Consider the following 14,579-nt stretch of genomic DNA (forward strand, 5'->3'; position numbering starts at 1 on the left):
AATATGAGATGAAATATATCAGTTGTAACATATTATTACGAAAAAATCTTATCAAGTGAAATGTAGTGACTGTTAAGGACTCTCAAATTAATATTATGGGTTAAAGTGACTCTCACTAACATTCGGCGTAACATTTTTCTCCACATACTCAAGTAAAATCCGTACAATCGATCATTTATGAATCAAGGTGAATTCACAGTTCCGGATCGAAGTCACAATGTTCATATGAACTATGTACCCGGTTTAAAACATGTTGTTCATTAGACTCATTTTTCGAGTTACAGCCACGTTATCCAGTTGAATAGCAATCTGGTACATTGATAGTTATCCAAGACTCTAATCATTCATTCATTTAGTCGTTTAGTCAATGGCCAATTGATAATCATTCAGAAACCGATAATTCCATAAATTCAAGTATTCACAACAATATGATTAATAAAATGTGAAATTCACAATATGATCTAATATAATTCGAGTGATTTTACATTGAACCGGTAATGGGTGGTAAAATATTTTAAAATCATTTTCATACCGAACTTGGTCGGTTAATTTTGTTTAAAACTTTATGAATTTATATTAATTATGACACAAGTCTTAAAATTACCTCACTTTTTAGAAATGTTTAAAATTAGTATGGAAGCGGTCGGCAACTGAGAAAACCAAGAAACGTGCACGTCACTTCACCTGGGAGTGGCCAAGCTTCGGCCGCCACGCACGACCGAATTTTTTGTGTGAACTTGCCTCTTCTTGACCTACAACTTTTAAACATAAATTATATTGAAATTCGGAACCGATCTTGCCCAGATTTCTAAAAACAAAGATGAACATTCAGTTTGCTTCTGCCTTTCAAAAATAATCGTGTGAAGAATTATATCCGGTAAGTGTGAAGATGATCGACCGACACAATTATAAAATAAGAAACATTTTGAACAACTTTTATGTTGCGATCGAAAAAAAAATCGTTAAAAACGATCTATCGCCACAATTATAAATTGAGAAACATTTTGAACAACAAAAATTCGTTAAAAATTAATTAGAAAAACTAGTTAAAAAAAGTTATCTCAAGAACAGTTTTCTGGAAATTTTCCAGAAACGGTTCTCTACCGACTCGAATTTTCTTGAAAGATTTGTATCGTGTCCTCTTACACATTCAGTACACGATGGTTTTTGAGTAAGAAATGATTGTTGTGTAAAAGTTTTAGAATTTTTGAAGAAGTTTTGCTATTTTTTTCTCGATATATATTTTTTTTTATTTCTACTATATTTCTTATACCACCATTTTTCTTACTATAGCAACCTTGGCTATATAAATTGTGCTTAAAAATAGATAAATGAGTCCTTTTATGGGCATACTTACTACTTCGTTAGAGGTCTTAATGTTTGACACCTTGTTTTGGTCAAATAGCCAAGTGTCAAACTTCTAATTTATGAAATTAAAAAAATTAAACCATTATTTATACATAAAAATATATCATATTGATTATATTGCTTTACTCTTTATATTTTTGTATTTTAAATTATTATTATTATTATTATTATTATTATTTATTACTATATTTTGGGGAAAATAATACTAATAAAATTGGAGTTTCCAATTAATTTTTTTTCATTTAAGCACCTAAAAGTGTAGGGGTGTTGCAGATTAATCATATATTAATTTGCCTTCATAAATTATGAATTATGCCCTCACACTATTATTTAAATAGTTTATCGAATATTCAAATTAATATATTATAATAATTATTATTATAAATTCAACGCACAAAATATACAATCAAATAATATGTTTAAAATTAATTTTTTTGTAAAATCCTATTTATAAATTTAAGTCCTTTGGTCATAATGTTGTTAAAATATTACTGTAAAGCAGCGTTAGTACAATAAATTACTCAGATAATATATTTAAGACAATGTTGTACAGAGAAAAAATATGACAATTCTCATGGTGTCAAGGCTTGCCAAGCGAACGATTCTTCAGCTTGATTTTTATTTTACGAGATGCGGTACTTTGGGGAGTACTTACACTGCTAGGAAACACAATCACCTCACTTGGTTCAGCTGGTTTTGACTGTACGTCCATATACTTGGTTCCTGCAGAAGATGCAGCCCCGGCCCCATCAGCTGCTTCTTGTCTGCTTTCCGTCCATTGTTCTTTCACCTCCGATTCCGGTAAATTTGGTTCGTCTTCCCAATTAACTGTAGCAACCCTTTTTTCATGACTAGACAATTCGATAGAAGTAAATTGTGACCTGAGAGCAAGGAGTTTCGCCTTTTCCTTCTCTTTTCGCTTTTTTTCCTTCTTCTGCTGTTTATGTTCCAGGTGCTCTGGATCATCGGGGCGGCCATCCCTTTTTCGCTTGCTCTTTTTGTTCTTTTTCTTTCCCTTATCTTCAGTAGCAACATGCAGGTTAGTGCCAGCTGCACTTTGATCGGTGTCGTTTCTACAGATACTGAAAGGAGCAATAGATGTATGTTCACCTGACTGCAAATCTATGTCGGTTTTCCCAGTGCTAGAAGGTAGATTATCATCAGGTTGAAGGTGCAAAATTACTGTGCTTGAGTCTGCAGTGCACTGTAGTTCCTTCACAAGGTCTTTACCATCGATTGTAGGTTTGGCGCAGTCTATACTGGCAGTTACTCGAGAACCAACATCGTGGCAAGAATTGGCATCCTCGAAGTTTTGATTGCTAGTGCTGATGGTCTCTGCAACATTTCTTGGAGGAGCATCAACAGACACTGAGCTGCTTGCTCCACGATCAGCATCATTATGTCCATCTTGAGATTTTATGGTTCTGGCGTTACAAGGATCCTCTGCTCGACAGGATCCAGCAGATTGTTTAACCCTTATTATAAGCTTTGGTTTCTTGGGTTCGTGACTGTTGGAAACAGTATCCACTTCTTTGGTAGCTTCTCCTGGGATCAAACTATCTGGTACAGGGTCCAAAACTGGTTCCTTACCTTTATTAATGTTCAACGGTGCGGCTGCTTTCATGGAAGCCTCGATATCTATGAAATTGTCATCTAAAAAGTTAGTAACTGGATCCATTGGTTCTTGACCATCTGGTAGCACCTGCACTTTAGGTATCATTATCGGATCATCTTCAGGAAGAAACAACACCAAATTCCTTTGTTCAACGGCTGGAGCATTTGCGATCATTTGAGCACCCAAAGTCACTGATCTATCAGGTCCAGGACTAGCCACTACTGCCTTCGGTGGTTCGTGATTTTCAGAATCTGTTTCTCTCTCACCACCTTCTAAATCTGATGGAACATGTGGATGGCCAGAAGAAGGCTCTGTAGGAATAGAATGCTTGATAAGAGCAGCAAAAATGTTTTTAAGTTCGTTGGAAGTCTTTGTGTGTCCCATCCTTAGAGTCTCGTCTCTTGGCACCCCATATAGTGTTGGAGCCCTAAATATGCGAGATATTTCAGCCAAAAAAATATTCAAAAACCTTGCAAATGATTTCTACTTCACCACAAATCACCATTAGAGGATACAGTGTCCATTGGCAGAATAAAGAATTAGATAGCAAGATCAAAGAAAAACTAATGTTTAAGGAAACTTCTCAGTCTGCTGGGAGATTTTAACATGCCAAGTTCATTTTGTTACTATAGCTATAATCATACCATCAACTTTAGAAAAGATGGTTAAAAATGTGTGGGGAAGATTGATTTTAGTTCACGTAAAACATGCATCCATAATTGTATTGCCGTAGATTTAGAACAAAAATATACGCTATATTCCCCAAAAAATTCATCAAGTTAACATACGACAAAGCTGAATCACAAAATCTGAGTTCACATTCAATCACATAGCCAGACAACAATCGTTTTGACAGATGTCCATCTTAGAAACAATTTTTCAGCACAGAGACCTCCTGGCTGAAACCACTTTTTCCAACTATTAAATAAACAAAGAGATCCAGAGATCCAAGTGTCCTATATCCTAAATAACCTGGTGGAAAAGCTTTTAGCTAATAGTCGAACGTTATACTTTCCATAGCAGATACCGAGAGAGTTCATTTTGATCAATTAAACGATTTAGGCTTTGGCAGTTCAACTTCAATTGATGAAACTAATGTTAGTTATCTCTCATCGTTAATGAGAGGTAAACAATAAAAGCTGCATCTATTTCTTCCATCATCTACATATGGCGTCTATACATAAAATATTCTTAAATAAATATTCTTGGCGGTTTCTGAAATCCATTAAATATATCTACAAACTATTAGCTACTGACACCCAAGAGCGTTGTGCAATTTACGTAGCTGACACCCTCATCTTTGGCAGCATCGGAACAAGGTAAAAGCACATTTAACACAATCATGTCAACATGCGGTATTTGAAACATAAGAAAAATGTACTGATACAACAGAAACTAATCCTAAACCATTTATCAACTTCACCAAAACTTAGCAGCTGCTTCAAATACTTGACAAATATGATGTAACAGACCACCCCATCAAGTCACAGAAAAAACTGAAGAAATAACCAAGTGTCAAACCCATTGTTCAATAAGTTAGTGCATAGCTTATATTACTTTAAACCATAGGCATCAAGGAAATGAAAAATGTGAGCACCTTCCGGCAAGAACTTGCAAAATGCAAAAGATGTAGTGGCGAAGTATAATATTGTTAAAAGCCAATGGGCTCTCAAGCAACCGTAGGAAGACCACAAGTGTCTCACTCTTAACATCCTTGTCACAATCAGATTGACCAGTCATTTGGCACAGTCGCAAAGCACAAACAGCTAACTTCATTTGCCCTAATGAGGAAGCATGTAAACTGATTTAGAATGCATAACATAGCTAGTCAGATAAAACTTACCAAATAATGGGAGATGTAGATTGTTGAAAACTACAAAACGAGAGAGATCTTACTAAATTCTTCTGGAAGAGGGTGAAAATGAAAAAAATGAAAAGGCACCTTGAAGGTCTAGAGGAGAGAGTAGTGTGAGAAAAATAAACCTCGTAGGGACATCTCATCATTTACGTATCTGATGAACAGTATCAACGCTGCATCGATTCCATGACATTGAAATTCAAGTTCAAGAAGCGATCTCTTAGCATCAACTTGAATTTGCCACGTCTTTGATGCCCAATAAGGCTTAATGAATTCAATAACATGATCCTAGATATCCCATCAAATACCATGTCAGACATCAAAAGCTCATACAAACACCAACAAAGTATGTGGAAACTTACAAGAGGTATGAACTCTGATAGCTTTACTGCAATTCGAGTGAGAGATCGGATGCAATTAATTGTCAAAATTCCATTGTGACTGGGCATCAACCTATTATTCAACATTCCATACAAAAAATTATACATACACATACATATTTTTTAAGCCAAAATTCAATTACTGGTACCTGTCAAATTGCAAAAGACGATCAAGTCGCTTCAGCAGGGAGGGCAAGTAAATAATACTCTGTGACAGGATCAACAAGCAGCAGAAAATTAAGCTACAAAACAAAATAAACGTTCCACTGCATAAATTGAGTGAAGCAACAGAATCAAATAAACGTTCGACTGACCCATACAACGAGAATCAGAAAAATTATATGAATCCCAAGAACCGAAAGTAACAATTTATATAAGATGTAGAACTCAACAAGAAGATTTTTATTAAAACAATCTTTCCCTAGCTTTGCTAGACACCACTCTTAACAAAGAATTCTACTCTACCTTGACTATCCAGTGATTAAAATTAAAATGAGCATTTCCAATAACCATATAATGACTTTCAGCAAATAAACATTTCCACCCAAATCTAGCAACAGATAGGAGCATCCTATGCAGAGCTCCATGTTAGAACCTCCAAGAAAAGAATTATGGAAATTTTCCGAGTATATTGAAATTATTGGTAAATTTTTTTCTCGAAAGCTTTTGTTTTTGCCGCAGGCTGGCCTACCCAATCAATTGCTGCTGCATCCAAAGGATACTATTGATGCTTAAAACAGTCAGAAAATGGAAATTGGAACCAAATATAAGTGAAGCTACAAGTCTCTAGCATTGATAAAGATGCAAAGGTGTTCTAAATCTCTTCATATAAACAAATCTTCATGATGTGTTAATCAGAGCGGAAACTTTCTTTAAGCAGGCTATACTGAAAGGAAGAGCGGGAATTACAAGTTGGGAAGGGCAATCTCAGCAAAAGAAAAAAAAAAGGCTCCTGGGATTACACAAAAAGATCCCGTTTAATAAAGGATTTCCTTGATTTAAATCCCATCATGTATGAGATTGTATTCTCTTTCCTATTTCCTATCTTAAATGTAGAGAATTTTTTTTTATATAGGAAATTATTTTATATTCATTCAATGGAAGCAATAATTATGGATGACGGACAAGCGATCCACATAGAAAGAAAATAAAACAAACAAAACGCCTGCACAAATCAACAACATATATAACATCAATTTCTCACTTAAATTCTACCTGCTTCCCAATCCAGCTAGATACCCAAATCGTAATCTTGTTCCAACACTATTCAATCGACTCTACTAAGTCGTCAAAAATCCGTCTATTCGGCTCCAACGATAGTTACCAACAAATACAATGATCTATTACTATCCAAAATATCACAAGCCTTCTGCCAAGATCATGTCCAAGATCGGACGCAAATAGCTCGCGAAGATCTTGGAGCTACCCAAACCAAGCTCATCTCCTCGAAAGCTCTAAACCAAAGACAACTTGTGAAGGAACAATAAATAAGTAGATGATCCTGAGACTCCTCCTCATTCCGGCACAAAACACACCAATTCAGACATAGAGAACAAGAAGGCCATTTCTTTTGCGACATCTTTTATGTAGAGAAGCAAAATTTAATAAAAGTTGGTTTAGCCCTTCCATTCTACTAGGGCTCGAGAATGGAATATAAAGCCGCCATGGAAGGTTCTTCATCCACTACCAGTGGCGCCTCTCGTGTCATTGAGAATTCTTCTCCAATAGTATCCCCACGTAACTGGACCATCATCTTGTGCGGGCAATCAAAAAGTTAAAATTCTGAATGGATCTTTTGCCTCGATTGCAGGGAAAGAAATTGTTCCTATTTCCTGTTCACTCGTTCTCAAAGATGTCTATCATGTTCCATTATAGTTTTATGATCAAGTTTATTAGAAAAATCAGCAGGTATGATAATTGTAACTTCACTTTCTTTCTTCTCGTAATCAATTTCAGGAGTTGACCTCCAGGAAGTTGATTGCAGATGCAATGCAGATCGGTGGTCCATAACTCTTGCATCTCGGAACAGACTTTGGTAGATGAAAACAACGGCTTGCTTCAGCTTTGTTTCTGATCATCGTGATATTTTCTACGACATCATCCCTTCAGGCATCCTAATTTCATTATTTAAAGAACATGCTTCTAAAGTTGTTTCTAAATAAAAATCCTTCTATTTCTCAGTGAATTTTGTCCTTTCGCTAAGCATCACCATGTTGTCTTTCTGTCACACATGTAAAAAATCACAACCTTCTATTTTAATTCAAAGTGATGTCTAGGGTCCTACGCAGATACCAACCTTTTGCAGAAATTGTTGGTTTATTACATTCGTTGATGATCATATTCATCTTATCTGGGTGTTTCAGATAAAAGATCAATCTGATGTTGCAAAACCGGTAATGCTTTGACAAAGCGATGAGCATCAAAGCATAATATTCAAGTAATGTGCAGCCAGAAAGCAAAATACAACAAGAATATGCATCATATAGAAGAAAGATGCTAGAGCTTCAATCAATGCAAAACTAAAAACATCTATAAAACATAACCAGATTCATTGTGAAAAGAAATAGAAAGTTGAAACGAAGGAAGATCGGTAGCAAAAGACATTTAAGAACAAGATCGTGTACCTGCTGTCCAAATTCAAGTTCACCAACCGACCGAACCAATGCAGCAAGCCAGAAAACATCGGAGTATGTGTTCCCATTGTTATCATTGTACTGTGAGCAATCAGATTGATTAATAAAATAACAAGAGAATCAACTTTACCCTCCAAACAACCAATTATGAAGAACTAGATAATTATATGCATGAAGTCTCGCTAAAATGATAACATTCCACTAAAACATGACTAAAGACTTTGCTGAGCAAAATTATATAATGATCCAAAAACGATTAATTAAACCAATCCCAGTCAGAAAAATTAGTACAAGAAAATCCAAACTATTTGTAAAATATATTTACAATTTCATAAAAAAAGCATTTACATGTACATAATGAGACAAATTTCCTTCCGATTTACAATATAGCTACATGCACACTGTGAAACCTAAAAGGATAGCCACACCTAAGTCTCAACGTATTTTCAAAATACACATATATTCTACAAGGCAAAAAATTGTACACTCGACCAGTTATACTTGGGACTTGTTCATAATTCAGAAATAACAGCAGCAGATCAGCACAGTAAGCATGGTGAAACATATCCAATACGTGATCAAATTGCTCAAAATTCCATGGATATGCTCTGAACGAATAGATACCTTCAAAAGTTGCAAAATAAACTCAACAGATTCTCTTGGACTTTTCTTATCTGAAGATCTGACCATGGCTATGGCATGTGGTATAGCCTGAAATGGAACCAAAATCCAACTGAGAGAGACATTTTGTCTAAGCAAATGTTTGATCTCATTTGTAAATGGCCTGACCCTGACAAACCCTCTAACGTGTATGAAACTCGAGGAAAATTCCAATTAAATTTTTTGAAAAAAAATTTAATGATGATCCTTTCTGTTCACCCACACGACAATCTCAATTTTTTTACATTGCCAAGTGAAACCGAAATTCCATTTGAAAAATTGGAAAAGGGAAATTGGATCGGAAGAACTTATGTTAATAACCCAAGCACTTTCTAATCAAAACAAGTTTAATTTTCTTTCAGATTTCCAGTAACCCAAACACGTACTGACATACAAACAGGGTTCTAAAATTCGGCAGCCTAGGCGCTAGGCGCGGGCCTACCGCAACAAAAAAGTGTTAGCCAGCCGAAAAATTAGCTTTTTAAAAAAAATTTGAGACTTTTGATTCAATTAAAAAATGAAAAATAATTTTTTTATAGGTCATAAACCAAAGTCCAACAAGAAATACGCTTTGTCAGCTTGCCCTGACACACAAAATTCATCTTATTATGTTGATACAGTTGAATCCACCTTGCGGCGCCTAGGCACTGGCCTAGCGCCCGACTAGCGCCTAGAGAATTTTAGAACCTTGCATACAAATAGAGTAAGAGGTACAAGTTAAGATCAGTTGATCCTGAAGCCTCGGTATTGGAGATTGGAAGCTCAAATAACAAACAGAAACAAAGGTCAGACCTACTGTCCTTAAAAGCAAAACAACCCTTTCACCTTCATCTAGATAAAGGTAATAAATAATACAAGCACAACAATAACTCAAGATCAAATGGCACTATGTTTGCTCTCATGCGGAGATAGTTAGCAACTAGAACACAACAAAAAGCTAGCAAGAATTTCAAGTAGAACAATACATTATATACAAGGTATTCTCTCATCACCCACAAGATGATTATCACCTAACAAGAGGTTGGCACAGATCAACACAAATTTAGCAAATGGACCAACCAAAAGAAACATGGAAACATCAATTCATACATCGCATTGATAGATGCGTCAAAGCAAAATTTTTAGGTAAATGATTTCTAAAATCTTCATTTCCTCATGGTCAAAGCACTTATTCAAGAGGTAAGGAGTACTGGTTGCGATTTATTTTCTTACAAGCTCTAGGCCTCCAAATGACAACCTTTTATAATCTTTACCAAGGAAATAAGGAAGGATGATGAAACACATTGCACGAAGGGAAACACAACAGCAGCAGTGACTGCCAGAGGAAATTAATTAGACAAATACATGTATATGCCAACTAAAAACATTTAAATCCTACCTCACAGCATTACCTCAAGTACAAAATACTCCTGGAAATCATGAAAGTCATTTGGCCTAACAATTGAGAAGTGCATATTGATCAATAAAGTGACTTAACGACTCCATACTTACGATCCACATGAGATTGAACAGAGAATCTACCTGGGAAGGCCGATGTTGGGGTCGAATCTCCGACTTTTATAAAAGTTGATCAAATGAAGTAAGCCAGCCCAATCCGTGTCCTGGTTAGATATAAGTTAAAGCAACATCCTTAAAATGGGTACCAAGAAGCCACACAACATAATCAACCAGAGACAAGTTACGATTACAAGTCCCACAAGTCATGAATTGATTACAGGGCCAAGAAGAACAACATGGTGACATGGACATAATTACAAATAAGCGTATCAAATGGATTACTAAAAACATAAATAAGACAAAAAGAAACAGTGGCTTTGCAGCCGTTATCTATAATGATTGGAAACCTATTGCTCATGAGCTTATCTACCTTTCACATTCAAGAAAACAGATAAGCTTGACTCGACAAATGCAAAAAAGCTTGATTGTTCAATCAATGTTGAGCCCAAAGGTTTCTTCGAACATGCTAGAGGTATTAGATGTGGAGATCCCATCTTCCGTGCCCTGTTTTTATATCGGCTGATTTATTTTAAGGTCCTGGATGATCTGTTCTCCCAACATCCATCCATCCAATACAATTCCAAGGATTTTCCAGTTTGTCATATGGATGGAGTGATTCATAATTTTCTCCAAGGGAACCAAAGTCGAAAAGAGAAAATTGTATGCATTGATATCCTGGTATGCATCAATGTGATGAACTGTCACTTTACTTTGTGGATAAGCTCCCCTAGGAATATTAAGAACTATTAGCTTGTTGACCTGTTTTCATGATCAATCTCTCTCCTTATCTAGTACATTGAGCGATCGCCTTTTATCAGGATCTACTGAACAAAGCTAGGAAAAAAATTCTTGGTTGGAACACCAGGCTAGGAAAAAAATTCTTGGTTGGAACACCAGGCCACTATCGCCAAGGAGATTGACTGGCTCCTCTAGAAGAATCCATTAGACTTCTTAGCATGACATCAATTTACATCTGAACACGATTAGGTGAATACTTTGCACTCAAAAATCCATTCAGTCTTCTTTGTTGCTGGACATATAGTATACAAAGGATTTTCTTGCCCTTTATTCCCTCTCTCCCTCTCCCTCCCCTCCAGGATGTAGAAAACACTCTGCAACCATCTTGTTTGGCATCATTAATAATGGTTAGTGCAGTCTATATAACAAGGTCAAAGACCCAATATACGAGTAGGCTGTTTGGATGATATTTGTCAAAGGAGGAGTTTTTGTTTTCCTTTTTCTTTGGGCAGCATGTTTTGCTGTTTCAAAGTTTGTCCCCAAGGGTAGGGTTCGACACCCTTACATGCAATCTGTTTCGCTTATTAATTAACCGATTGGGTCAAAATCAAAACTCATACACCAAGCACATTCACACGATTAATACATTTATCTACGACAAAATAAAAACAAAAGAATGAAGTATACCTCAGATGATGTATTGGCCAATGCATATGCCGCCTGTATGCGGACTCTCCAGAAACCCTGAATGACAAAAGTGAAATCACGAATTCAAGCGACTAGAAAAAGAAATGCATAGTAGCAAACCACAATTGTGCAAGAAAAAATATTTAAATGAGCACAAAGTTTTAAAAAAAAACCTTCGAGTCACTCAGAAAGTTACTTAGAGCATTAACAACAGAAAACGGTAGCTGTGGCAGCGTTTCTAGCACTGCTATGGCTTGTGCTTGAGCAGTTACGTCCTTGTCCTTCTCCAGCTGATTTATCTTCAAAAGAAAAGGTAAAAGCAAATGCAACAGTTTAATCACGGAAGTTGAAGACAATTCAACAGAACTCAATCGTGAGTACCTGTTTATCTACATTTTGTAATAGATAGAAATTACTGTTTGGAAACTTGTTTGGCCTTGGGGATTGTTGAAAATAAGTTCGAATTAATTTTTCATTGACCTAGTTTTCTTTTATTCCAGTAACTCATTTTCATTATCCAAAGAGTGTAAATGTGTAAATATTATTTTAGTGCACAAAGACAAAACAGGAACAAAAAATTAAAAAATTACAATAAAACTAGGGAAAACACGGATTTCCTTAAAAATCCAAAGAAATAAAACAAAATAAAAGTTAAAGGGAACAGAAGTCAGAGATTAAAAATGAGAAAGTGATACAAAACCTTATTCCCAAAACAAGTTCCCCGGCCAGATCACATTCGGATAGAATATTCCATAGTTGTTAAAAACGAGTGCCTGGTTGCCTAGGCGACAGGCGGAGCTAGGCGCACCCCATGCGCATGGGTAGCCTTCCAGGCACATGGCTTAAGACAAGCGCGCGCCTTAGCCCAGGCGCAATGCCTGTGTGAGGCGCAGAAAAATGTGCCTTGTGAATGTATGAGGCGTGGTACAATTAATAAAGCCAATCCCAAACAATTTTGAAGCTCGATTACTAAAGCTCATAACTATTTTATAACTGGAAAACCTTGCGTGCATTTATTGGTATGCAGACTATATTATCTCTCTCAGTCTCCCTCGAATTTCAGACTCTAATTACACCGTTACACAGCAACAAAAAATCAGAAATACTATGTGCAAAAAAAAAAAAGATTTGATTTCTTACTTTTTACTGATTTCAATCAGGCACTTGTAAACCATTAATGAAGTTTTATTCCTTAGTATATAAATCACAATATGTGGATTTTAAACTTTATGTCAAATGCGTTTTAGTTCGATAAAGCGCATGTTTCGCCTTGCACATCAAGCCCCAAAGCACCCTAGCGCTTTAGTGCCCCTTGCACCCCAAATTACTATGGAATATTCTTCAGTCTGCTACAAGTTCTCATATCTTAACAAATACATGCATATACATTTATTATGATGGAAATCGCTCATTATTTATTTATGTTACTATTGCATCATTGCACCCAAACAAAATTCTAAACATAGATAAAATGGAAACAAAATCCTTAAAATTCATGTTAGAATCAGACAATCAGCTGTGTGACAAAGAAAACAACTACAAAATGTTGTGTTCTCAAATAAATTCTGACATTGTTTAAAACATCAACTACAAAAAATTAAAATAATTAACAATTCTTATCATGCCAGACATTTTGAACGCAACCTTTCTAAGAGCACACAATAATAATTTTTGTTATTCCTGAAAGTTGGCATAGGAATTCATAAATTAACTCAATTGCAAAGACATGTTATGATAATAGCTCGTGCTTTTCCCACTAGGTAATTTCATTCAAATAATAGTCCAATACGATATATCTTTATCATTTAAATAATTCATAATTAAATTGATTATAATTCTTGGTGAATACTATTTTATTATTTCAAAACAATTACTTTCCAAGTGACTTAAATAACCAAATGCAAAACTCTACAAATACTTGAGGCGACAAAATTTATAGTGAAATTTTAACAAGTATATGCGCATACCAAACAAAATTCTGTTAACTAGATTAATAAGTAAAACTAAAATGAACCATTTTAACATAATTTCTTCACTAGTTTCTTATGTAACATTCACCATGAGAAACTCATCTACTTACAACAAATAACAGTAATATAAGTGCTATGGAATAGCATACTCACCCACATTTGCACAGGTTGGTTAAAATGAACTTCAGCAAGATACTCCATTTCTGGATCCGCTTTAAGCCACAACAAGGGAGAATCGGAACTGCCAGTTCACACAAACAATATGAGAAGTGGCTACCAAGCCCATCTTTAAGTTCTAATTTTCTGGACACGCTTCACAATTCAAAGAGCAGCCACACAAGCATGCTAATTTAACTCACGTACTTTAACCGCACATCTGAGGTGGCCACAGCATCACCGTTATCATCAGAACCATCAGCCTTCAATCCCTTTTTGGTTTTCTGAAAGCGCTTTGCAGCAAGTTTTGAATGACACTGAATTTCCAGCAGTTGCCATGGTTCACCAGTCATTGGTAATATTGGATGGTCATACATTCCATCAAGCTCATGAACCCGTATACTCATCATGCCAGGCCACCCAATGCCACCTTCTCGATTTTCAGAATCAGGGTCGAAATTATCGACATCTTTCCATGAATCTGGCCTGGACGTACATCCTCGCAGTGCAGCTAATTCAACCATATTTTTTCTTTTGTTGTACGAGAATCCCATTCTTAATTCAGCCAATGGTAAAGATAAAAGACATCAGAGAGAACAGCCAACAGCTCAAAACAAACAAAATAAAAAATATCCAGCAAGAATCATACTTTAGCACCGGACAACCACAAGATCCAACCCAGCGAGGAAAAAACTCCTTAAGAAACGGGCGCTCGAGGTTTCCAATTTTATTAGCGAAGTGCCGAAACTGCCAGGTAAAGCCAAAGAAATTTCAAAGTATGTTTCATCAACAAAGTTAAATTCATATCAATTCAATGATAACAGGAAGCATTAATTAACATTATGAAACGGGTGGGTGGATCAATGGAATAACTATTAAACAGACAAATTATGTACACCAAACAAAACGAAGGGATATATCGCTAGGCAAGTAACTGTGATTATCATTCTCCATACAAACATCTAAGACCAGCACTAACCAGTTATATGTATATGTATATACATATACATATACATA

General features: G+C 35.7%; 1 protein-coding gene across 3 annotated transcripts in view; it reads right to left on the reverse strand.

Annotated features, from left to right (window-relative positions):
* Nucleotides 1–1,831: 1,831 nt before the first annotated feature.
* The window catches only part of LOC140986230 (transcription initiation factor TFIID subunit 2), a 25,537-nt gene continuing 12,789 nt past the window's right edge, over nt 1,832–14,579 (reverse strand). Inside the window, exons 12-26 of one of the 3 annotated variants that reach the window (XM_073454328.1) lie at nt 14,212–14,309; nt 13,770–14,117; nt 13,560–13,647; nt 11,610–11,735; nt 11,437–11,493; nt 10,036–10,115; nt 9,906–9,948; nt 8,479–8,565; nt 7,846–7,935; nt 5,371–5,429; nt 5,204–5,294; nt 4,967–5,129; nt 4,581–4,764; nt 2,479–3,410; nt 1,832–2,388 (exon numbers count right to left, since the gene is read on the reverse strand). In XM_073454328.1, coding sequence (XP_073310429.1) covers nt 1,949–2,388; nt 2,479–3,410; nt 4,581–4,764; nt 4,967–5,129; nt 5,204–5,294; nt 5,371–5,429; nt 7,846–7,935; nt 8,479–8,565; nt 9,906–9,948; nt 10,036–10,115; nt 11,437–11,493; nt 11,610–11,735; nt 13,560–13,647; nt 13,770–14,117; nt 14,212–14,309 — 2,886 coding nt within the window. In that variant the 3' untranslated portion in view covers nt 1,832–1,948. Of the gene's footprint in view, nt 3,411–4,580; nt 4,765–4,966; nt 5,130–5,203; nt 5,295–5,370; nt 5,430–7,845; nt 7,936–8,478; nt 8,566–9,905; nt 9,949–10,035; nt 10,116–11,436; nt 11,494–11,609; nt 11,736–13,559; nt 13,648–13,769; nt 14,118–14,211; nt 14,310–14,579 lie in introns of all 3 variants that reach the window. The other 2 variants (XM_073454327.1, XM_073454329.1) reach the window with 2 other exon arrangements.

The sequence above is a fragment of the Primulina huaijiensis genome, chromosome 10, assembly GCF_012295235.1.
Source record: "Primulina huaijiensis isolate GDHJ02 chromosome 10, ASM1229523v2, whole genome shotgun sequence".
Classification (NCBI taxonomy): domain Eukaryota; kingdom Viridiplantae; phylum Streptophyta; class Magnoliopsida; order Lamiales; family Gesneriaceae; genus Primulina; species Primulina huaijiensis.